Here is a 26194-nt window from a genome sequence, read left to right on the forward strand (position 1 = left end):
GGAAGGTGGCTTCCTGGTGGTGCACATGCAAGTGATGAGGATCTTGTCAGGATGCTGCCTCTCCCCATTGCCTGATGTGCCAGTGCCAAATCACTTGTGCACAGCATGACAGAAAACAGCAGTGCAATGCTCCTGACCCACATTGCATCGGGCTTGGCAAGGGGATAAGAAGATAAGAGATCTCATCTTTTTTGTTTTATTATAGTTGACATGCAGGCATCACATTATCTTAGTCATACTGAGACTAGGTAGCTAAATTGCCAGGTTTAATGTTTCAGGTCACATCAGGGAATAGTTTTACCAGCAGATGTAAAGATCGTCCTTTGGAGTGGGTAGCACGCAAGGTCAGAGTCAGCAAATCCTCCTCTAAAAATAGACTCTAGTTGCAAAGTGGGTGAGATTTCTTTTGTCGTTCTGCTGCACTTCACAGGACCCAGCTACCTAGAGCACCCACCTAAGCTAACAGGTAAGGCTAAGCAATATATATATATATTCTGCTGTACTTCTTGTGCTCCTTTTCTTCCTTTTATAACCTAGTTTAGTAAACCAGGGAGAGGACTGAGAGCTGGCAAACTTTCTAAGGTAACTGATAACTTCATAAACTTGTTGTGGAGAAAAAAAAGCTTAAAACTACTGCAGAGTCAAAGAGGTTTTGAAAGTATAATTTTTTTAAAAACAAATTGGTCATGTTACAGAAGTTACTTTATAAAACAGGAAATGAGTTGCCAAAACCGTATTTATCTTAGAGATAATTTCAATTCTAATTTTAAAAGTTAGGAATAAAAATGTGATTTTCCAAGCTTTTTTTAACATCCTTCCCAGAATATTTTGCTTATCTTTGATAATTGCTCCACCATCCAGTCAAATCTAACTTTTCCAATTGAATTACAATTCACGGAATCACAGAATGGTTTGGGTTGGAAGGGACCTTAAAGATCATCTAGTTCCAACCCCCCTGCCATGGGCAGAGACACTTTCCCCTAGACCAGGTTGCTCAAAGCCCCATCCAACGTGGCCATGAACACTTCCAGGGATGGGGCATCCACAGCTTCTCTGGGCAACCTGTTCAGTGCCTCACCACCCTCATAGTGAAGAAATTCTCTCAGATGATGCCGTGTTTTAAATTTCTTTGGGTACTCTCATAATATTTAATGAAATCTCAGCTTCATCTGTTTTAAATTAACCAGTTCAGTCAACAAAAAAGAATGAGGGCAAAAATAAGTTTTTAAAAAGTCATCAATGGCTTAGAAGTTCATTGAAATAGCTGGTCAGTTTTGAATATTCACAGCAGGAGGGTCTGGGAAATAATTGCACAGAGGCTATGATTCTTCTGGTTTTAAACTGTTTAAAGATGAAAGCATTGGATGAACTATTTTACAGTCCCTGAATGGTTCAAGCATAAAAGAATGCAGAGGTAAAAAAAAGGAACTGAAGCAAATGACAGTTTTTGGTGAAGACTAGGACAGGAATAAGGAACACAGGATTGTGTTATTCTTCACTTAAGTATACTGCAGGTACCCCGGGGATTTCCAGTTTTGGACGTACAACACTTTGCTTAATCTTTTTAGGGCTCTTTTAGACAAATATTTTTTGAAGGACTTACTCTTCCTCCTTCTCAAGAAGTATTTGTACAAAATTCATTTTTTTGGTCTAGTGTTAGGGGAAAAAAAACACCCAAGGAACCTTTGCAGTGCCGTACTTCATTACAGTACCCTGGGGCACAGCAAGCGCCAGGTTACACAGGAAAGCATATGGCTCTATTGCCAGCGTTTGGAGTCTGAGCAAAATGTCATGGGGATGGCATATTAGGGAGCACCATTTTAAATTCATTTAGTTAAATCATCTGACACAGCAAGCTTTTGTTACTGCAGCTAACCAACTCTCAGCTCAACTGATGTACTTCGAGTCATGAAAAGCTTAGAAACTAAAGCACTGTTTACCCTCCTCCCAAGTGCAAACACTGTGCTCCAGACAGCATGTGCCTTGGCTTCTGCAAGGAGAACTTTCCAGTTTATAAAACAGCCCTCTGCTTAGTCATACTCGAAAAGGGTAAGTACTTTTTCACCCTGAAGGGAGGTATGTACCTGGCATGCTGGCTGGAAATGGAAGAACAAAACATTTCTTAAATTCAGAAACTTGCTCAGCAGATCCTCTCTCACTATTTCTGAAGACCCTCAGTCATTCCATCTGATTTTTGTCTGCCTTCAGCACTGATAGAGTGCTTATCTGGAGACAGCTTACTAAACTGGATTCAAGCCTTTTGCACTTTTTTTTTTTTTTAAAGCGTAGGAGAACTGGTGTTCTCCATCCTTACCTTCTCTCAGGTACTGCCCTCTCTTGTACACACTTGTTATACATGCTGTTTCTCCATGAAGGTCTTATTTAAGGTAGTTATTAAACTAAAAGAAATAAGTAAATAAAAATAAAAGCATTGGTTTTGCAGTTGTATGGAAGCCAAGAAGGTCTCAGGTTTGGACCCCCTGGAAGATAGATGTCCTCTGATTTCAGTGGCATTGAATTCCACCTGATAAATAAAAAAAAACCAACAAAAAAACCCACATTCAAATAAGTCAGCTCTCCATACAACATCAGAAAATGGGAATCATTTCTCAGTAGCAAGCACTTCATGCACAAAAATGATTTCTTAGTCATAATTACAGGTTTGTTTTTTCCCCACTTTATTATTGTTCTTTCAAATTTAGTGTTCATGGCAGTAGATAATTTCAGTCCCCAGACTTGAGGGTCAAACCACTGACTAATTTCAAGGGTACCATGTTTATCTCCTACTGCATTGGTGTGGGCATAAGGTCTACTGGAATTATCATAACTTCCGTAGACTTCTTGTGAAAGGCCCAGAGCTGACAAACAGATAGTCTGCTTTGGTTATTTTCTTTCCCTCCCTTGTCAACTTGAAAAAAAAACCTTAAGATATCACAGCTCCACTCCTTTTTCATAGCTGTCATGAGGAAAGAGGTAGGAAGCAAAATCTGAAAGCATCAAAACAGGAATAAGATCAAAATCTGCCTCCACATTTACAAATAGGTTATATATTTAGGTGTTTGCTGGATGCTGAAAACTTTTCATTCTGGGATAAACCAGAAGAGTTTGCAATTGGTTGGTGTTTTCAGGGAGAAGTAGCTTTTAGACAACTCTCTGAGTACAAAACCAAGGCCAATACACTCGTGTACACCAAATTAAATTTAATAAATCCAGCATCAAAAGCCCCACTAGCACAGGTGACTGATGTCATATGGGCTGGGAGAACTCCCAAGAGCAGGAAGCACGGGTGGTAAAGAATTTAAACTATTCTGTTATATAAATATGGACTGAAGTGGGCATTTAGGCAAGGAAGCCCTGTGCCCTATGTCAGGCAGGACAGAGCAGCTAACAGGATTACAGTTGTTCCTTCTGAAGGAAAGAGTGAGGAAAATTGTCTTCTGTCTCCATTTTATTTCCCATCTCTTATTTGCTTAGCATCTCTCATTGCATGTTTGTAGAGCACACCGACACCCTTGGACTCTGGCCTTATTGGGGATCTATAGCTTCAGGCACACCAACACAGCTACAAACTGGCAGCTAGAGTACATATGCTTGGGGCAACCGCAGTGGTGGAGGAACCCCCCTGGGTCAGGGAGGGGTGCAGAAAAGAATGGGAGAGGGTACATAGGTCCTTGCAAAGCACAAAGGTAAATGCAATCCTTTTCTGTTCATGTCTGCTTTTTTTTTTTTTTTAAATCTCTACAGCTGACTTGGATCTTAACTCCCAGGCATAAATCTTGCCAAATTGTTTGGCATCTTTATACACAGCACTAAGGTTTGCACAGCATGTTGAGCCAAAAATATTAAGAAACACAGTATTTTGTTATGTAGATAATGACTTATAGCTTTCAGTCTCAAAGTACTCAGAAACTTCCACCACATCTGGAAAACCAGCATTAGAAATGTACACACCACCACCGATGCTCTGGCATTCACCTCTGGATACGAAACTCAGTTTCCCCCCCCCCCCCCCCGCCCCCCATCTGTGGAATTACCAAACTGTAGAGCTCATAACTGATGTTTCCAAAAGCATTAACTAACCCCCTACAAATTTTGGGGTGGGGGAGACACATCCCTCCAACTGAACAAATTTGAAAATGGGCCACTTTGTTCTGTGACTTCCCAGGGCTTTCCTGGAAATTTTGGGTTAATTTAAGTAGTTCAAGGGACTCAGAACAAGGCGCAGAAAGGAAATCTTTCATTGCCATATCACTGCTCCAACCACTAGACTGTGTTCACTCTCTGAATTAAACCGCAGATAGACTGGCAGATTTTCCTTTTTTTCCCCTTGCACTTTCTTTCCTCCCTCCCTGTTTTATTAAAAATAAAATAAAAAAGCTAAAGAGCTCTATAAGAAATTCCATTTGGCAGCTGTATAGTGGATAGTGAACATAAAGAAGAGATTCCTTTGCTGTGCCTAATGCATGCTGCTTATCCAAATTAGCCACACAATTACTTCTATCAATGCAAAAATAGTTTAATGTTTTTTTCTAGTGCACAGCACTCAAGAACGACTTAAAATGCAATGTAATTTGCCACAGTGTATGTCCTGAAGTGGCTCGCTAATGAAAAGAGGATTAACTCTCCATTATTCTGAATTACCATTTTGTGAAATCACTAACAATATTTTCATTTATATACATATAACCCAAGGGGGAGAAATATTCCAGCCATCCAAGTGATTAACAAATAAAATTCATTAGATAACATGCACTTTGGTCTTATTTATGAAGAGAAAGATTAGGGTATAAAAATGCAGATGACTGAATTTTTATCATCCTTGTTCTGATAATACACTTAAGTCCATGACAGCATAATTGGTGAGCACCAGCAGTTCAGAGTTATAGTCACACGCTGGATTGAGCAGCAGAACCTGCAGGATGTCAGGCTTGGCAGACAAAAATCTCACAGGCTTGAGCATTAGATCCTGGTCCCACCAAGGTGGACCTGGCACTCAGCTGCTGACCAGCCACCACAGGGTGGGTGCAGAGAGGGAGCGGGAAGGTCTCAGCAGCTCACACGGCCTGGCCTCGGCATAGCGCAGCAAGAGAGACCAAGAGAGGAGCCATGACTTGGGCACGGGGGAAGAGGGAGACGAGCTACAGATTGCCCTGCCTCTCTGGAAGGGAACTCCTGGCCCCAGAGGCAGGGCTCCATTACTCACTACGCCCTGAAGTTGGGCTGAAGCCTTCAAGCCGAGGAGAACCTCTCTGGGACACGTCAGTTCCTGCTAGCTGACTCTCCTCTTCATCCCTCCCCCATGAAATAAGAAAGGCTGTCCTGTGCTAGAGCAGCACTTCCAGGGGCAAGCAGGGTGCAGAGTCCTTTATGCAAAAGGCACAAGGACCATCCCTACTCCAGAGAGCTTTCACATCCAAGGTTGTGTGTCCCCAGCACAGTCCAATGCCATGAAGTGACTGCCAAGCTGCTACAGGAATGCTGCACTGGTATGTCATTCAGCCTACACTAACTAGTTTATAAGGCAAAGCATTTTAGCCCAAACGAAGCACTGCAAGGGGCAGGAGACTGCTCTAACAAGCCTGTGCAGGGGTAACCCTGCAATCTCTCTGCCATCCGACTGCACTGTGCGAACACTCTGAAAAGGATAGTCTCCCCTCCCCAGAGGTCTGCAAAAGAAAACTGAGCTTCCCCTGCCTGGGCTTGGGCTAGACAGTCATCCTTATATCCACAACAGCATTAAGAACAACCGCAAAAAAAAAAAAATGCAATCCACTTTTCACTTTTTACTCTAAGAGAGCAGGCCTAGGGAACAGTCTTCCCTCAGCTCCGTTTGGTGTATGCAGAACAGTCAATAAGAGACAAGGTTAGACATCTTTGGTTCCTGGAAAGATACAAGCCTTTCCGTCCTTCTCCCTCCAACCAAATGCTTCACGGCAATTAATTCCAGAGCTCAAGTAGCATATCAGCCCCTTTTTCCACCTTCACCTCCTCCTAGTTAAACTCCGTTACTTCTTACTTAGTCTAGAGTCAAATCTGAAATACATATTTTATTAGAGGAATTTCAACTGATGGTTTCCTGTGCTCTAATTCAATTTAAAAATCCCCGCAGCAGATAACATTGGCAAGGCATAAAAGAACATAGCTTACTTGAAAGTTCAGGGAGCATATGGCTTCCCAGGACAGACAGAAATGAGTATTTCTCAGCAGAGGTCTAACTTTCAGAGTGCTAACCAAGCTTCAAACCGAGACGGTGTTACAGTACCACAAACGATCATTTGCAGATGTAATTGCCCTGTTTTGAGGTCTGCAGTCTACGAGCAGGATTATTGGTGTAACAAATCAATGCGCTGTGGCCACCGAGCGTGATTACTGATTACTTTGCTTTCTCTTCTTCCCTTCGCTTCCTCCCCTCCCGTTTTACAGAGCTGTGAATAAAAGCACAGTCAGTCCTTCAGCATCAAGACAACAGGCTCTCAGTTAAGATAATTCCTTGCTAGACAAATAGCAGTTCTTATCAAGTTCTAGATAACAGCCTATTCACTCCCAAAGTCAGACTGTATTAGATTTATATCTCTGACAATCTAACATTATCTACACTGTTGAGTCTGCATGTAGAATTAGCATAATTCTGGCACGGGAAGGAAAAAGGCTCTCCTGGGGAATGGCTACTGGGGGCACTGTGACAGGACCTGGGTGCTACTCAGGGGCACGCAAGACTGAGCCCAAGGTAAATTTGCTAAAAGCTGGAATTCTCCAAGCCCTGTACAAATCTCAACAGAGGACCACTTAGCTAAACATCATCATCATGTTTTAGGAAGCTTGGCTGAAAGACAGATCCCCTTGCCAGTGAAAGCAAGCCAATTTTTGAACAAAGGTGTACACATGCCAAACAAAAACCGACTCTACAATCTTGCCTAGCTTTGGAGTAGGAAAACAGGAATCATTTGGCTTTTTCAAGTTTTGTGGAGAAACAGAACATGACAGGCACAAAAGAGCCCAAACTGAGGAAACAAACCCCGTGGGTACATGGGATGTCAGTGAAAAATGGTCATCCTGCTTGCAGGAGAGCTCTACAACAGCTGCACGCAGGCACTAGCCAGATTTTTGTCATTAAAAGGACACAAACGTCACCAGCGGCCAAGAAAAAAAAATTGTGGGAGCCATTACAGGATTTGTTGCCTGCAAGAAAAGTGGATTTTTGGTAGTCTGTACTCGCACACTTCGTAAGATCAAGCCCAACTCCACCTCTTCTTGCTACAAGTCTCCTATAGAACTGCAAGGTTCAACTTCTCCCTTCAAGGGGATGAGAGACGGGAGCAACTGCTGCCCTGAGACATCAGACAGTCCAGCAGGAGAAACAAAACAGACCCAACAGGGAGATGGAGCAGACAAGAAAGTCTGCATCAGAAGGCTGGCAACATGGAAAAGAGGGAAACTTGTTTTCAGAGGACGAGAGGGGAAGATGGTTAAATGACAACCAGCAACAGGGTAAATAGGAGATCAGGCATGTGGACAGCCCCAAATTCTAGTTCCTAGAGGTTTGCTGTAGCGTAAAGATCAGCTGCATGAGCAGTTTCGCTTCCTGCTGACAACTTGCAGAACAAAACGTGCTTTGCCTTCAGAAATGTGCAAATCCACAGAAGAAAACCAAAGAAGACATTACAACGCTCACGTCCCTCACAATAATCCTTCTCCAACATTGTGCCTAGATCTATGACATGAGTATTTGTCTGGTAGTGTGCAGTTTCCAGTGCTGTTAATTTGGACTGAAAAGCTCTCATATCACTTGTCAATCACTCCCTTGTTTCTTCTTCTTTACTGAGAATACATGGATGTACTGTACTTTAGCTCTCCCCCTGCAAAATTTTCTTCAAGTAGTCAAAAAATTAAAATAAAAAATAATCTGAAAAACACACCCAACACTGTATGCATGGGGATACCACAGGACAGTGCAGTGCCACACCTGAGCTAAGGAGCACAGCATTGCACTCTTGCAGCTGTACTGCACCTGCAGTGGCTGGTACGGTTGCTGCTGGTGCAAGGGTTTCTGTATCACACGTATTTCACCGGGCTTTTACCAGCGATACTTCAGCTGCAGGAGATTAGGAAAGTTAAACATGGATGCAAAAAACCCGCCTGTCCAAGAGACAAGAATATTCTTGCAAATGTATAACTACCCACCGTGTCCTAAGGCAGTGTCTTCATAAAAGAGTGGACAAGGAAGGTGTTGAGACTCAAGTTAGCCTCTGGCCTTTAACTTCATTCACCAGCTCTGTGAAAACTTTAGGCTGCCCTCTGAGCTCCCACTGCTTGTGGGGTCAGTGCCCAGCTCCTAAGTAAGGCACAGCCTTGGGGGAGTGGGGGAGGAGGGAGACCACCTAACTGGGCTGTAACTGTTGACTCCACAGCTGAGGGAGGCAAACTCTATAGGGGAAGATCTAAATCGGGACAGCAGCTGAGGAAATCACAAGCAGGAGAGAATCTGGAGTGTCATGAGATGTGTAAAGTTTACACCAAAGGATTCAATACTAGCGGATAGCTCAAACACATGGGACGCTAAGGGTGTCAGTTCTGAGTGACACAGCTCTGACAATACGGTCAAACACAATACGGTGTTGTTTTTGGCAACATTAATGATACTCTGATTTTAGCTACAGTGTAACATTGCTCCATTGCTCCCTTCCATACTATATGTTCATCAGTGCTTCTTCCTCCCCACTTGGCATGTATGCATCTAGGTTAAAAAAAAACAAGAGTGAACTTGAAAAGAAGGAAGTCCTTGAGCCGATCCTGGCTAAAAAAAAAATATTTTGTCAGTCAGTCAGTGGTGCCGCAAAAAGGCAAACTCCCATTCCTGGAAAGGGCCTACAAGGTTCAGCGTGCAGGGCTGCATTAAGACCTTGAAACAGTAGAAGCGGTACACCCAGCATTCACCTGAATGGACACATTTAATCTCCCCGAGTCAGTGAAAATCACATAAAGGAGAAGCCTTTAGAAGATTCGCAATTAATAATGAAGAAACATCTTACATTTCCCCCATACAGTTCCCCTAGGTGCTCTAGATCCCTTGGATCAGGCTGCTAGACCTACCAAATTCTTACCAGTGGATTTTCTAGGAAACAAATTCCCAGCAGAAACCGAACTTCGGTGATCACAAACCTTTGGCTTTTGCTCCCATTGCTGGTGAGCTTGTCCAACAAAGTATTCCTCGCCTAGTTCAGGAGAGGCAGAGATCCAGGTGCGAACCTGTGCCTGCCACAGAGCAGGTACATCCATCTCACACCATGCCCAATCGCACCTGGCCAGTGATGCTCCCAGTGTCCCACAACCAGAGCAGAACTCGCTTGCTTTGTGCTTAATGTTCTGTTTTGGTTGCATTCCAGTTTCTTGCACGTCCTGAGCACGCTACTTCATGGACAAGATGTCATCAGCAAGTTTGAACGCTGGGAAGAAAAATGCATACACAGCAATCAAAGTAGATCCTGATGAGGATTACTGTACCCCAGGTGCATTTGAGCTGGAGCGGCTCTTCTGGAAAGGATGCCCGAAGTACACTCATGTCAATGAAGTCTGGCCCAACCTTTACATAGGAGATGAGTAAGTGTGTATATAGTACCTCTACATAGCAGATGAGTAAAAGTGTACATAGTATCTCTCCTCTAGATAGGAGATGACTAAGACAGACCAAGTACAGCTCACCAACAGAGCAGGGTGTTTCTTTCCTCCTCCTACCCATTCGCTAGTATTTAGCGGTGATGATGTGATTTGATGAGCTACTGACAGATACCAGAGTTCAATAGAGCAATTCGAGCCTGCCATGGCCCTTACAAATATAGGCACACAGTGTTGGTTGCTGCTGCTTCAAGAAAGCAGGGGGGTCTGCTGTTAAAGACTGAGTAACAGGAGCAGTTGTGGCACCAGTGTAGGCTGCAGAGGTAGAAGCTAGTCACGATCTATTTTTAAATGTCTCATTTCAAGGAGTAATTTGTCATTTATTTCTGAGTGAAAGTCCTGTCACAGTTACACTGACAAAAGAGCATGGCCTAGATGTGTAGGATCATGGCTTAGGTTGGTTGAAGCCTAAAATGTAATTCTTGAAAAATGACTGAAGAGGCAGTTCAACCCACAGTGGCATTTCTGCATTTCCAAGCCTGTGCTTGTGTACACGGAGTACTCTGCATTTCCAAATTGCTCAAGAGATTAAAACAAACAGAACCCTGTGGAAGGCAAAGCTGCAGAGATGTGTCTTACTGATCAGACCAAGTGTGATTTGGAAAAAAACCAAACCCACAAAACAGACTTAGCTCTGCTGAGCACAGGACTAAGCTAGAAACAGCCTATTCTGACAAGCAGAGATGACTGCTGCAGCAGGGAGACATGCCATCAGAAAATCTCCTGACCCAAACCCTGAGCAGAGCAAGAGAGCTTTTCTTACCCCTTAGGCATTATTGGTCCCCTTCCCATTTTCCTCTACACCCTGTGCTAACATGACATTTCTTTTACATCATCAGTGTAAGGCACAAGCAGGAGCCCCACTGGCTCCAAAGTTCTCAATAATTTTTTTAAAAGGTCCTAAAATTCATCTGTTGCCAGCTTATAAAAGAGGAAAGATATACAGCCTGGAAAGTTACGAGACTCCTAATATCATCGACCAATTACTTCTGTGGCACCAGAGGCAACAGAAAGAGACACAAGAGTTCTGGGCTTTAAACAAGCCGGGGCTCCCACTTTTAGAGACATGGGGGGTGGGGGGTGGAATTAAGCCATGGGAAGAGCCTGGCCAAATGACTCGGGAACAAAGGAAAAGGGGGTTGAGTTGTCCTCTCCCCATCATGCCCTGCCCCTCTTGTTAGATATTTCTAACTCAAGATTCAGTGTAAGGAACAGCCTCTTCTGGCATATATTTCCTACTTCCTTGCTCAAAATCACCAGCAGAGTTATTCTGAATGAAGCTGTTAGAATAATTTCCCTCTTATCTCTGTGATGAAGCTACAGCTCTGCCCTCTGAGCAAAGGGATCCAGCGAGACAACAGGTCTTTGGCCAGTCAGTCTCCAAGCCCAGGATGCCAGCCACTGACTCTTTCATGTAATTGTTCCCGTAGCAGTGGCTTGTTACACCTTGTATTTAATAAATGCTAGGAGGCACGACTCTGAATACAATGCACACCTGCACTCCGTACAAACCAATCAGATGAACAGAAAAACAAGCTTCTTGAGAGGTACTTAGAGCTACACCCCCTTACACTGGGCAGTTTTTTATTCCTGCAGGGGAAGGGTCTTCAGTCAGGACGAAAAGCAATGGTGCTTCAAGGGGAAACAAGTCCCCCACATGACTGGGACAAAAGAATGAGAAAGCCAACAGAGAAGGAAAAAGAAGTGGGGAGCAGGTGGGAGGTGAGCAGAAGTAAAACTTCACCAGAAAATGAGGCTCTCTGCGAGAGAATTACTATTGTCAGCCAGGTAAGGGCAAACTTGACATCCAGTAGCAGAGAATCTGAGATGAGAACTGGTCTGCAGGCAAGATGCAGCTTTCATTACCAGAACTAAAATTTTATTTGAAGCAGGCAGAGTCCAGGGACCTCTACATCTTTCCTCTGCCAGCTCCACATCTTACTTCTGACCAACAGCTTCCCCCTTCAGTGTGGTAAGGTTTTTTGTATTGTTTTATTTTAAGATCTTGCTGTAGCACTGGTCGCCAAAGAGCTGCCATGGAGACGTGAACAGATGTTGGGTGTATTTGGATCCTTAGCCATGCTAAATTAAGGTTGATCTTGAAAGAATTTAGTGGAACTCATCAACAAAATCAAGTGAACACACACATGCAGAGTTTATCTTCAGAGCCTTCACATCTGTGCTTCATTCCTGCCTCCTGCATTTACAAGGTTAACAGGACTTGTGACTGCTTATGGAAATGCTAATTAATTACCCTGACTACGTAACCACATCTTCCTTCTAATGCAATACAGGCTATCAAGGAGCCCTGTGAGGCCACTCAATCCTTTTGTTACAAGGCTTCGCTGCAGATGTTGCCCAGAGGCAATGAAATCTCCATGAGCCTGTCAGGCCCTGAATAATCAAAGCCTCAAAATATAACATGCTGTGTTCAGCTCCAATTGAAATTTTCCTCCAGCAAGTTCCAAGGACTTTTAAAGACTAGACACTGGAACTTGTAGGAGACAGCCCAGTGATAGGAATAAAACATGCTTTGCCAAGATTTTGATTCATCTGCTACGAGGATTAGTGCTTGCATGTATCCTTCTCACATCCAGAAGCCTTCTAAAGGGATAGAAAGCAGCTTTGTCTTGCTCCTTTCTTTCACCAGGCACCAGGTTACTTGCATGGGCAGTTTTACTGACTAATCCCAAGCCTGCTTGGTTCACCGAAATCACATGGAAAACCTCTGCCAGTTATGTAGCTTGTAGTTTCTTCTTGCGTTTCTTCAGTGATCGCCTTATTACCTGAGATGATGTTCATGGTTCCACGTTTCTGAATTTTAAAGAATATTTTAGCTGAAGACAAAGGCCTCCCAAGATTTCAGTTTCCTCTTAACCATCCTCTAGCTCTCATTAGGATTTAAGGCCTGATCACAATTTCAGGTCTTTGTGTTCTCAAACTACTCCCAGAGGAAAAGAAGTCTTCTGGAGTGTAATTCCTTGCGAGTTAAATGTGAAAAGTATTTTTCTGGATATGCAGCTGAACTGAGCTTGCACTTCAAAAAAAGCTATGGTCAGTGTTTGTCTGAGTAGAGCCCCAGGGCTCATGGTCTTGAGAACACAGGTAAGGTTCAACAAGACACAGGAGTAACTCAAACCTACAGATTGGAGTGTACAATAATTAAAATATATAAAACTAAACTTTAAATATATGCTTAACTAAAACACATTCTCTCCTCTTCCCTTTCTCCAGAAAAACAATACAGCATGGCTTTTTCCAAGTGACTAAGTAGAAAGACAATTTACACTGATCTAGAAGAAAACAGATGGAACTCACTCAGGGTAGTGAATAGTTACCTCCCACTGTTTAGCATTATGAACTCCTAGGATCTACACCAGTATTAATCATACAAAAATAGGAGTGTATGCAGATTTAGATTGTAATAGCACTCTGGAGGACATAGTTTCGAGTCTGTTAGTATGAGAATCTGCCAATTGTAACAGCAGTTTAACAATCCAGAAAATCAGATCTGTAACACTGGACCAAAAACCTCTTAAAGCAGCAACGGTTTCCAAGACAAGTAACACTTCCCCCCACAACATCATTGCTGTCTATAGGTGGTTTCTAACACCTGGTGAGTGACTGAAGTCAATACCAGGAGCTGACTGACTACATCACATGTGTTTGATGCCTTTGCTGTATAGAAAGCAGAGAGGTATTTCCTGTATCTAGGTTGTATCACTTACAAAAACAGTATCCACCATTTTGAGCTAGGGGAAAATGGACTACTAAGTCTTCTTCTACCGCGTATTATGAAGATCTTGTTCAGTATTTTCAGTGGAACCTAAAAATTCTTCTAATTCACACTGAACAGGAGGTATCCACAAAAATGGAGCAACACCTCAGAAGGAAAAGGGGATACAATGCTACACTATCTCTAGGTTCCCTCAGTGCTGGAGTTACCAAAGGAAATTGGGTCAGTATTATTGGAAATTCTCAACATCTCTCCTCAGGAGGGAGAGCTGCCAGATTTTCTTAAGAAAGTGTCAGTATTGCCTATATTCAGGAAGCTTCTTTCTGACACCGACCATCTGGTAAATTATCATCCTGCATTGAACTTTCCTTCAGCGTTTAAGAAAATGAAGACGTTTGAGAGAGACGATTCCTCTTCTAGTAACATGTTGCCTCAGATTTCCTTGCGTTTTGTCAATCTGGGTCATGCCAATCTGTGGCTTTAACAGTCTATACTGAAGCATGTTTGCATTGCTCAACCTTCGCATGAAGCTTAAGAGACTTGGCTCTACATAGAGCTTGAGTGTACCAGTCATCTGGTTGACCAGTACCAGCTGTAAGGTGCTGACTTACCTGTGGAGGGAGCTGCTCTGCCCACCACCTCACGAGGCATGTCGGAGGATTACTTCTCTTCCTTTAGATGCACTTGGGTTTTCATCATGAGCTGCCTTCTCTTCCCTTTGTTAGCTGCTTTTAATATACTTAATACCCGATGTGGAGGTGTAGGCTGCAGTGACTGCAAGTTGTTTTTCCCTCTTTTCCAACTCCATTGGCTTGGGTGTCTTCCTGATGAAAGCAGCTAGGACTAAAGCTTGTTATGACAGTATTTTTGAAAAGAGAGAGAAGGGATTTAGTATGCTGGAGATGGCAACTTGAAAGGAAGGATTTTCTTTTACGTTATAACTACTTACATTGTTGCTTCCAGAAGAAGGCAGAGTTTGCCACAGCACTTGCTTTTAATCCTATGAAAACTGACAGCAGGCACAGTTAAAGTCTTGGACAAACCCTTTACTTGCCCTTGCACAACCCAAGAGATATAAATAGTCTTTTGGGAACCATCTGAAAATGGATGACATTTTTGTTTAGGTGAGTTCTCCTTCTTGGTGATAGTCTGTTATTATCAATATATCCCTATGTGAAAGTGATTTTATCTCAAATTTTCACCATTTTGGTAGCATTCCCATATCAAAGTACTCCCCCTTGCCTCAGAACTTTAAAAACATGTTTATGAGTCTACCTGTCCTACAGTAAATGCAGGGTCTGATTCAGCAAAGCACTGAGCTTTTGCTTAACATGCTTTGCTATAGAGAGAAGGACTTCAGGTATGCTTAACTTTTAGCGTATGTTCATGTGCTCCGAATTGAAGAGCTGATGAGTTTTTTACATGGGACCAATCTGCCCAGTTCATCCCTTACTAAACTGAATTATACTGAATTTTTCACTGTTATCTCCCAGTGTCACACTTCACCTTCTCTGCATAGGAACATATTCAAGACAGACACTGGAGACCACAGTTGCACTGTGTAAAAGGAAATCAAGTACTAATAGCACAGATGGCGAGATACACAACATGAAAACAATTGCACGGGTAGTCAAACGCATATGGCTTCACCTACACTAGCATTTGTAGCAAACTCTTCTTTACAATGGCTACTTAAAATTCAACCATCATCACAAAAATTGAAATATTAATTGCAATTTATTAGGAAACAGCAGCACCCAAAGAATCATAGAATGGTTTGGGTTGGATGGGACCTTAAAGAAGATCATCTAGTTCCAAACCCCTTGTCATGGGCAGGGCCACCTTCCCCTAGACCAGGTTGCTCAAAGCCCCATCCAACGTGGCCGTGAACACTTCCAGGGATGGGGCATCCACAACTTCTCTGGGCAACCTGTTCCAGTGCCTCACCACCCTCACAATGAAGAATTTATTCCTTATATCTAACCTAAATCTACCCTCTTTCAGTTTAAAGCTATTAACCCTTGTCCTATCACTAATTACCCTTGTAAAAAGTCCCTCTCCAGCTTTCTTGTAGGCCCCCTTCAGGTACTGGAAGGCTGCTATAAGGTCTCCCCAGAGCCTTGCCTTCTCCAGGCTGAACAACCTCAACTCTCTCAGCCTGTCCTCATAGGAGGGAAAAAGAGGAATATTGCTAGCTTGACTATTAAACTCTGGTAGTGAGCCAATTGCAAGGGAAATAAATCTGTGCCATTTCTGGCTGAAAGTGAATTAGAAATAGAGTTATAAATCCTCCAATAAGGTATATGATTCATATACCCCTGAATGATCCTATGCTATTAGTAACCTCAACCAATAGAATATTTGCAGATATTTATGCTTGATTTATTCCTTTCTTTCATCTAAAATAGTGATACCTCAGGCATGGTAAAAACTGCAAAGACGACCAAAAGCATTCCACCCTGGGATGTAACCAGGAGAAGCATTCATGATAAAATACAAAAAAATTAGGCTCTGACTAAATTAAACAGATAATGAGGAATGTTTCCACAACGGCATCTACACTACAGATTCAGCTGAGGTTGAAAAGCAGGCCAGTCCTTCACACAAAGCTGGAGTTCACTGATGGCTAAAACCAGTCCAGGCAAACACGTCAAGAGGCACAGTAACATTTCCATTTACAAGCATATGGGTCCCCCTATATGAGGGCTTAACAGCCTGTTTCTTGCTCTCTGTTAACTGGCAATCAATGTGCTGCAGACCCAGCATGACCTCATGTTTAACTGCCTATATAATGGCAGTGTCAGTCTCAGCACAGGCCAACCCTGGCTGAATAGTATTTATTATCAATGGGCAAGGTAAAAAGACAGCTGATGGGAGTGCAAAAGCAGTCAAACCCAGGTCAGCTTGACAAGCAGTGGTCCAACTGGGCTGTCTGCCTAGCTTTTGGGGAAAGGTTTTACAAGAAAAAAAACGAGGAAAATTTTTGAAAGAGCAGTAAAGATATCTTTTATGAAAACATAATTGTCAAGTGCAAGACTAGGGGGATGGAGAGAAAGGAGAGAGAGCCTAAGTGCTTCCTACCCTCCATATCGAGTTTGAAACCAAGCACTCTTGCTCTTGAAAAAGAGTAAGTGTCACTTCAGCTTTCTTCAAAAGATGCAGATTCTAAAGCCCAAGGCAGGCACCTCTTGCAGTCCAGTGAACCCTATTTTGTATTGCACAATAACTGTTTCCTCAGATTTCTACACAACATTATGTATTAGAAACCTTAGGAAAAACTTTCTGTAGATAATGTTGTCCAGGGTATCTGCTGGAAGAAAGGTACCCGACATCTTCTTTACAGATTACACGCAATAGCTCAGCCTGCAGATGCACAAGCCACATACCCACAGGACCTACGCTGACAGTGCTCCACTTAGCCAGGGCAAGTGTTTTAGGTCTTGGTTCAACAACACCTACACACAGCGTAGTTTGAGTATCTATTCCAGTGAAAATGTGGAGATCTTAACAGATTTGAGTGCTCCACACTGAGCATTCATTTTCTGGAAGTTTTCTACATTAGCAATGTCAGTAGAAAGAAGAAAATGTGCATCCATATTACAAAGGAAAAGATTATATTGGGCAAGATTACATTCAGTCCAAAAGGATATTGCTGAATCAGTTTACATATCACGCATAATTAAAAAGCAGGTAACATTTAAAAATCAGCCTATTCCAAGCATTGAGGAAAACAGTACAGATTCTTCAGTGCCAAAAACAGTGGAATAGATAACTCTAAGTATTTCCTTGGTAAACTTATAATTTACTTTAAAAATAAAAGATTTCACAGAACATGATTTAGTTACATCTGAGCACTTACAATGGGCTTTTTGCAACAGCATTGAAGGTTGATCCATTGCTGCTTCTCATTCCCTTTCCAGCCCAAGCCATGGGAAACAGAGAGCTAACAGAGTAACAATGTGCATACTCCCAAACTCCAACAGGCCAAGGGCCAGACAACACTAATGCAAATTGTGATGCAAAATGAACACTTAACTGCCTTGCCTTTAATCGATTAAATAAAAAGGAGGAGGATTAATCCCATCCCAGGCCCCAAATTCACAGTATACAGCTACAGGCAAGACTGCGAGGTGGAGGGGGAAGTTCCCAGGAGCTTGGCCAGACTGAGCTGACTGCTTATGCAGTTAGTGAAAGACAGTATCCCTTCTTTCTGAATGCCTATTGAAACACTGGGGCTACTGAACACTTAAAAATGAGATCCTAAGACATAGAACAAGACTGTAAGTGCGACCGTCAGAAACAAATGCATTAGATGCACCCACTGTGTCAAAAGGCAGTCTCCTGAGAACCTCATCAAGTAAGCAGGAAAACTGGATTTCAGTTGAATGTGTCAAATGTTAATGATTGTCACGCGACCTATTGTTTGACATTGTCCTTGCTTAGAACAACTTAATCATTTAATTCAAATGCTATTTATTAGCCTGAGCAGTGTTTGCAGAAACAAAAGTTTGATAGTATCTACAGTCCCTCAAAAACTTTGTTTTTCCGCTGACCCTAACTCCACTGAGGTCCTACTTGCTATTCAGCATGTAGGTCTCTACTTGCAGGGGTTCCAGTTGAGCACAGATCTCTGACCTGAAACCATCAGTCTTTCATGGTTTGTTGGATACATGGTTTGGGCCAAGCCTGGTAAATGGAAAAAACGTATTTTCTCTATCCCAGCATCAGGGAGGCAAATAAAATAAGACTTAATTTGAAAGCAGAATCTGTAGTTCACCTCTAGCACATCAAAACCAAGAGAAGTAGTTATTCATCACACCTTTACTCTTCTGCCAGGACATTTAATCTGTTTTTTAAGTACTGGCCATCCTTATAGTTCAGAGCTGAAGTGCCTTTGCTGGCAGTGTATAGAGCATATCCACCTGGCGAGAATCCTAAGGCATGAGTCTTCTGAAAGGAGAGAGAAAAAGAAACATCTTTCTAGGTCAAACACTGCAACAAGAATGCAAAGGGAAGGAGTGAGCATTATTTAACCTGAGGTGAAGGTGGCAAGTCACAGCACTAGCAGCAAGATGCTGCTGCTTGTCTGTCCTCCAGAGTCTACTGAGCTTAGGTAGGCATCGCCACACTAACTGGAGTTTTTATTTATTTTTTCAATCATTGCACAGGGGACTGATGACATTATTTCACAGCAAAAATGCCCGTAGAGTCAAGACATTATAATTCCTGACCAGAATGGAGTTTCTGCAGGGAGAAAGGTCTACTCAGAACAGCCAATTATCATGAGCTCAATTTAAATCAGAAAGAGTATAGGCAAGATCTTCAGTATCCATATCCCAGTTAAATGCTCTAATCGCTAGGTTCTTGACTGCTCAAAGGGGGATTTTGACTTTGACAGAGGCTGGGAAGGTGGAGTCAACTTGAAGCCATTCTGAGCTGTCACCACTAGAATTATGAAACACAACAGGTAGCCCATCACGATGTCCTGTGTGACAGCAGCTGCATTTACACATTGAAATGTTCAGGAAACATTCATGGAGAGAGCTACTTTTGGTTGGAAAAAGCTCTTTCACATCATGCACTAATTCATTTATGGCAGCAGTAGTCATCTGAAAATATATTAACAGAATAAAGCCTATGCAATTTTTTGTAAAAAGCTCAGTAGTCTTCCTAGGCACTAATGAAACTTGACAGCTTTTCCAGAACAAAACTTAGCAAAATTAAAAGCTTTCTGTAATGGAACAAAAAAGTTTTCACATGCCTGTCCACTCAGGCTGATGGCCAACACTTAAGAGTGGGTATTGGGCACAGAAAAAATCTAGGATTTCCTCTCCTATCTGACTTCCCTTGTCCAATGGAAGAGAGGACAAGAATAAATTAGAATATTGGGCTAAATATATGACTTCTAGATTCCACTGAAGGCTAATATCCAATTTCCATATCTTTTTGCTTTAGACCTCTGGTTTAACCAAACATGACAGTAAAAGGAAACCTGATAGAGAGTTGTGATCACAGAAGGGTGATTTTTTTAAATTATTTTTCTTTTTTAAAATAGAAATGGAGAAAAAACTCAGTAGCTTCTTTTAGGGATGAAGAGCTGCTTTTTGAATCCCAGATGATCTTACTAACATACCACCAACTCTTTTATTAGTTCTCCAATATCAATTGATGGGACAGAAGGGGAAAGCAGCATTCATGGGTCCTATTTCAAGCTCTGCCACAGATTTGCTTTTATGACTTTAAATAATTCATTCTATTTCTTTCTGTATCTCAAGTTTCTTCTTGTACAAGATGGATAGAAGCCAGTATTGCCTACATTACAAAGCTGCCAGGAAAATAAATTCATTTTCAAGGTGCTCTAAGGACCTGAGAGAGATAGTTATGAACTCCAGAAAGATCATTCACTCTGAATGACAGTATCTTGAGATCTTCACAATGGTAAATGATGCATTTTTGAAGCATTATCAGTTTCCTTAACATTTAGAACGTACCAAATCAGAGATTTTTTTTCTGGCTTGCTGGGCAAGATGCTTCTTCACTTACATGACAGCTCTTGTTTTAACAGGAAAACTGCATTAGATCGCTACAGCCTTGAGAAGGCAGGCTTCACCCACATCCTCAATGCGGCCCATGGTCAGCGGAACGTGGACACAGGACCAGAATATTATCACGACATGGCTGTGGAGTACCATGGAGTAGAAGCAGATGATCTCCCCACCTTCAAGCTCAGCCAGTTCTTTTATTCAGCTTCTAAATTCATTCATAATGCGCTTCAGGATGAAAAAAGTAAGGAGGGTGCTAGAAATGGTTAAAAACAGTACAGTATTTTCTCCATCTGATTATAAGCATAGTTCCACAGCATTCAGCCTTGTGGGAATGAAACAAGTCCAATACAGTTTAACAGGGAATATAAAACTAGTAGCTGGGCAGTAGTTTAAGAGAAGGCAGTGGTGTAACTAGGACCTTTCTCACTGCAGAACTAGTACCAGCCCAAGAGCCCCTTACCAAGCACGTTGACAAAAGTCCACACCACAGCTTGCATTAAGGTCTCCTGTCTCATAGAGGTTTTTTGTTGTTGTTTTGACTCCTTCATAAACACATCAGAGACAATCAGATATTGCATGGGTTCCATAAATTAGCTGTCTTTTCCTCAAATTAATCCCTATTAAGAAAGGTTTAATGAATAGTGGTTGTATAGCGGTGGGAGTGGAACATGAGTGTTCTGCAGAGATTCCAGGCTGTCACTCCACAGCTTCATGCTCTGCAGCATTAGATTCACTCTACAAATATAAAAACCACCATCCTACCTGGCCATCAGATCTACCCCAACCTATAACAGATTTCTCTCTCTGCCATTTTCCAAGCACCAGGGGACGGAAACAACTCTGACAGCAGATATCTAGAAACATTTCATTAAAGCCTTTGTAATTTCTCAGCTTGATTACTACAATTCATTATTTGCTGACCTCCAGCAGTGTTCTATCAGAAAGCTTTCCACTGATGTGAAGTGCTACAGCCTAGGCCTCACACTGGCTTTCACTATTACTCCTATTCCTTCCCCCCACATGCTTTTTTTTTTTTTTTTTTAAATCTCTACAGGATATTTTACCAGAAACCAGCTGAGAAGGCTTTCCTGCTGACCTACAAAGACCTTAGTATCAGAGGGTCACCTATCAAGTTTCTAGCCTCGTGTCAGCTTCTGTTCTTGGCTGTTTAGCTCAGCTGTAGCCAGCTACTACCTGGCTTGCCCCCAACAGCCAGCCAGGTCTTTACAATTTTACCCTTTCAGCAAGTACGGTCTACAGCAACAGTCCCTTCGCTTGTTCAGGAGAAAGTCTTGAAAGCAGTTCAGTTTTAAAAATCAAAGTCCTAATAGCAGGAGAAATTGCTTCAGGAGCTTACTTGCTTGTGAAGAAAGGTACCTGGCATTTCAAAAAAGTACGTCTGAAGCACTGCCTTTGGGAAGGAGTGGATAACAGGCACCTGTGTCTAGCCCTGGCTGGAGGCCAGAAGTCAGTATCAGACTGGAGTAGCTGAAGTAAGAAATGCAGACTTCCTCACTTCCATCACCCTCCTGTTCCTGTAACACATTTGTCTGCTGCAGGGAGGTAAAGAAACAAGCACAAGGGAAGCAGCAAAGGCTAGGAAAAAAACTTGCATCCCAATAAATATTGAGGCAGAGAAGGATGGGGGGGAGGGGAGCATCAAAACCTTTTTGTTTCAAAACCACATCAAAGTCCAGGAAGTTCTGAGACAGTATCAAGCACCAGTCCAGCACTGAAACACAAGACCAAATCAAAGAGTGACTGGATGAACTTCTACAAAACAACAACAAAAATCTGCACTTAAGTAGACACTACCAACTGCCATCATTTCTGTAGCTCTGCACTGCCTGCCACATTCACGTGGTTTTAAAACAAGATAGCTAGGATCTTTTCTGACGGAGACCAATAAAATAAAGAATTACTGTAACACTCATGAAGAAAAAGAGCAAGCTCTTAACTTTCTCATGAGGGAAAAGCACACTAAATGTACATCTCCTGTCCCAGCCAAAGATATGCATAAAGGCACACATGCACAGCCTACAAGGAGACTGAGGTTGAATGCATGACAGTAGCTTTCCAATACACATTTACAGAACAGAATGACTCCAGAAGCTAGACTGAAGAGTAGACGGATGTCCCTTACACTTAGAAGAGAAAAGACTGGAGGCAAGTAACTAGTGCTCTCCTCCAACAACATAAATGCATTATTTGTGAATGCATATCTGGTGTGGGAAGATGCTATGTATTTCAAGTGCCTAACAAAAGGACTATTTGCGTGCATCTTCCTGACAAATAGCATCCAGATTCCTAAACAGGATTTTATACTAAGTAACCCAGTACCCATATACTTCAGTATATGGTGTTACATACTTCTGATCAGTAACACCATTACTCTCATTTGCTACTTGGCTTTAGAATTGAGCGAATGCAAAAGAGAGGGGAAAGGGGGGGCGGGGGAGTTTCGACTTTTTTTGACCAGAATGTATGTATTAATGAATTTGCTTCAACTGTATCACATTGTTTGAGTGTGACCTTCAGCCAGCCAAGTGATCAAATTCATTGAATAGATGTCTTCATACAATGCTTTTTCCTGGGAAGCTGCTCAATAGGCAATGCTGTTGAAACAAGTTGTCAGGCAAATGAAGCCTCTCTTTCTGCAACAAGCCAGAAAGCTTCGCAATTTGGATGCTGTTAAAACACAGTCCTAATGCAGTAATTCTGACTTAACCTTCAAAATCTTTGTGATGGTGAAGAAACTCCCTGATCAGAGCAGTATTCGCAGACTTTAAGCATGGATTAAGAACAGTGAAAGTAGCTCAGTTATAAAAGTAAGTTTTAGAGGCAAACTCGAACTGTTCACAATTATGCATGTTATCATTAAAGCTGTGCATAAAGATTTCCCAAAACATGCAATTCAGACCATAGGACAGCTTAAAATTTATACCAGTGAGACCTGATTAACCTGAAAGGAAGACATTATTTTAAGAGGTTTTTAAGTTCCCTTCTATGCTACAGATTTAGTACTCATTCCCTTGGTGCCTTAGTTCCTCAGAATGTGAAGTAGAGGGGAATAGCATTTTCTTTTCATGTGAAGATGTCATGGGAAAAAATACACTAAAGACTGAGATGATAAAAGCAATGTGAGACGAAACGTATGAGACAGATACAAAGACCCAAGGCACTTGACCAAAGACACCTCAATATTCATCACTCCAAGTGACTCTGAAAAAGGAAGCGCTGCATCTAGACAAATTTTCAAGAAACACAAGCCCAAGTCAAGTGACCAAAATAGTTCAGAGACCTGTCACCACTCAGCAGACCTCTGGCTCTGTGCACTGATATTTTATATTCAGCCACACCTCGAAGGATATAAGTGGTCAGAATCAAAGACTGCAAGAGCAGACTCCCTCTTGGGAAAAGAGGGTTCAGATTGGTCCTTACTTCAGAACTGAAGAGACTACAAAATAGTACAGAAGGGATGTGGCCCTGCATTTTGCTCTAACAGGCAGTCAGATCTTGAATATTCACACACAGGAAAGGACAGACTCCATTTTCCTACAACCAGGAGGCATTTCAGAAAATTGTATGGCCATTTTTTGCCTTTGTTAACACAGTATAAAACTGTACATCTTCTCCTAGATCCCCTGCATTTGCCACCCACACAAAGCAAAGCCTTCCTTGTCCTATCATGTATTTTATCACCTCAACAGCAACCCATTTACAAGGTGGGAAGCTCTAAAGAGAAGCATGAAGGGCTGAACACATGAGAGTTTTCATCCGTTTCAAATATTTGCAGTAATAATAGAAGGGATTATCATTTTCCAGGAGACGAAGAGGCACTTTTAGTTATCAGAGAGACTGGAATTTTGCCAAGATGCCTCTAAGACTATCTGCTGGGATTAGGATGCAGACTGTAACCATTAATCCTCTAGTGTTGGCAGTTCTTGATGCATCCATTACACAGCAATGCTACTTGTGCCAAGACATCCTCTTGTGCCTGGAAGCAAAGGAGTTAATCGGCAGGAGTCATGGCTTTGCACCCCAACACTTCTCACTAGGCATAGCTAACAGAGATAAACTATTACTGGCCCTGATAGGATTTTTTTTTTTTTCCTGTGGCAATTCAGCTTAGCAGAGTGTTAGAGAGCACGCTCCAAATCTACTGCCTTCAGCAGTTCAACCCTTTGTGAGACCCCCCTCAAGGGCTTTGAATCATTTTTGGAAATCTTTTGAAGTGTTTCAAAACTTGTCAATCAGACCTGAACCCGTTTACTGTTCTCTTCTTCCACCTCCCCCAGACACAGCAAATGGGGAAGGTTCCACTTTGTCTTACATCCTTGCTAGTACCTGAAGCCAAGGACTTTCTGCCTCTGGAAGTCCAAAGTCAAACCAAGCAATGTCACAAAGCTAAATCCTGAGGCACATTTATTCAGAGATGAAAACTATTAGCAGAGACTGCATTCACAGTATACAAGACAGGCCACTGCTGCAAGGAGATGATCATATAAAACAGAGGTGGTGGGGGTGGGGAAATGTTACTTTCATTCAACATGATACGGTCAGGGTGACTACCCAGGGATTTCTAAAGAAGCTTTTCTACAGTTTAAGAGGTTGTTTCTTTCTATCCCCCTGGTTATACACCCGTTAACTTCTATGGCCCTTCTTATCCACTGCCCTCAAAAACATCACCGAGCCTTAAAAAAGCCTTGTTAGCTATATTTTACAATGAAGTATTTGGGCATAAAGTGATGCAATCTAGATCTTGAAGGACATTATTGTCAGAACAACGAAAAAATAATCAAATTTGGTTAACTTGTGTGTCTAGCTGGTAGAACTGAGAAAGGCACCTCTGTGCATCCCACTTCTCCTCATAGAAGCATGGTTCGCTAGCATACCAAACCCTCCCTCACCCTTGTGCTTTGGTCATCATGCCCAAGCACAGAATTACATACACACTGCTTGGCTTCCGAGGCAGGCAAGATTAGGCTGCAGCAGGGCTTGCTATGCTACTTAATGCAAGGCTGCAGCCCCCAGGCCTTCTCAGCAACCTTTCCTCACAAACAACTTCAAAGATACCCAGTTTAGGATTAAATGGGTGATCTCCAACGTAGATGGTGTTTGGTTACTACAGTAAGATTTACAGCCTCAGTTTCCTCACCTGTAAAAAGATGGGCCTTACAAAAGTGCTGGTAAGGGTAGTCAAACCACCAAACAGAGCAGGGGCACTACAGAAACCTTCACTGTCAAAAAAAAAAAAGAAAGCAATTACCCAGTGTCATCTCTGCATCATCTCTTTTTGTTTCTGCAGACAAGGTTCTGGTTCACTGTGCTATGGGTCGTAGCCGGTCAGCCACATTGGTCTTGGCTTACCTGATGATTTACAAGAACATGACAGTGGTGGATGCCATTGAGCAAGTATCAAGACACCGATGCATCTTGCCAAACCGGGGCTTCTTGAAGCAGCTGAGAGAACTGGACATAGCATTGGCACTGCAGAGGAGGAATGCCAAAAACAGCCTATCATCTGATCATGACGAGAACAGCACCACAATCTAGTATTGTTCCTGGCAGGGTTGTGCTACTGGAAAAGAAACTCCATAAAAGGACGGAAAGGGAAGGTGTAGTTAATTACACAGTCACAAGGATCATTTGTTATTTGGAAGGAAAAACAAAGTCATTTCAAATGCTGTCAAGATGAGAAAGAAGGGAAGCCAAATTTAAAACCCATCTTCTTAGAATGTTCCAGCGTTAGCAGAATTCTTTGTGACATCAACAAATAAATTTTACCCTCTGTAAAAAAACTTTTACGGCACAAAAGCAGGCACAACTTAAAGAAAACCCTCTTCTAGCCAAATACCCCCAAAATCCTGATCCTAACCCAAGCACGTGGCCTTGAGCAAGGAATTCCTGCAGAAATTTTGCAGGAAAAATAATGAGATGGTAGCAGCACAGATGAATTGTTTAGTCCCAGAGTCCTGAAGGATTTTTCAGAAGTTTGCCTTTTTGTGCTGGTTCCTGGCATCTCCATTTCTTCTTTCACAGCAATAATCTAGGGCAGCACAGTGTTTAGAGAGCCTCCACGTGAGGATCAACCACCCAGTCTTCACAATGGACTTTGCAGCAGACTGTGCAAACTAGAAACAAAGCACGACCCTTGAGAAGGTCAGATGCATAAGCAGATATAATGGACAATAACTCAAGGAGATACATACGCATGACATTTTAGTCAGTTTCAGTTTTA

The 26194-nt window shown here is 42.3% G+C and overlaps 1 protein-coding gene across 2 annotated transcripts; it reads left to right on the forward strand.

The window, feature by feature from the left end:
- The first annotated feature begins 396 nt into the window (after positions 1 to 396).
- On the forward strand, positions 397 to 26145 carry DUSP29 (dual specificity phosphatase 29). 2 transcript variants are annotated; one of them, XM_087766082.1, is made up of 5 exons: positions 405 to 466; positions 1953 to 2049; positions 9384 to 9597; positions 19974 to 20194; positions 25262 to 26145. In XM_087766082.1, the coding sequence occupies exons 3-5, from the start codon at positions 9413 to 9415 to the stop codon at positions 25507 to 25509; spliced, it is 654 nt and encodes a 217-aa protein (XP_087622208.1). In that variant the 5' UTR covers positions 405 to 466; positions 1953 to 2049; positions 9384 to 9412; the 3' UTR covers positions 25510 to 26145. The 2 variants fall into 2 exon arrangements, with proteins under 2 accessions (XP_009467792.1, XP_087622208.1); XM_009469517.2 differs by lacking the exon at positions 1953 to 2049 and having other exon boundaries at positions 397 to 466.
- Positions 26146 to 26194: the final 49 nt, after the last annotated feature.

Source organism: Nipponia nippon, unplaced genomic scaffold (assembly GCF_047370975.1).
Source record: "Nipponia nippon isolate SJK-2023a ecotype South Korea unplaced genomic scaffold, ASM4737097v1 scaffold_3, whole genome shotgun sequence".
Taxonomy (NCBI): Eukaryota; Metazoa; Chordata; class Aves; order Pelecaniformes; family Threskiornithidae; genus Nipponia; species Nipponia nippon.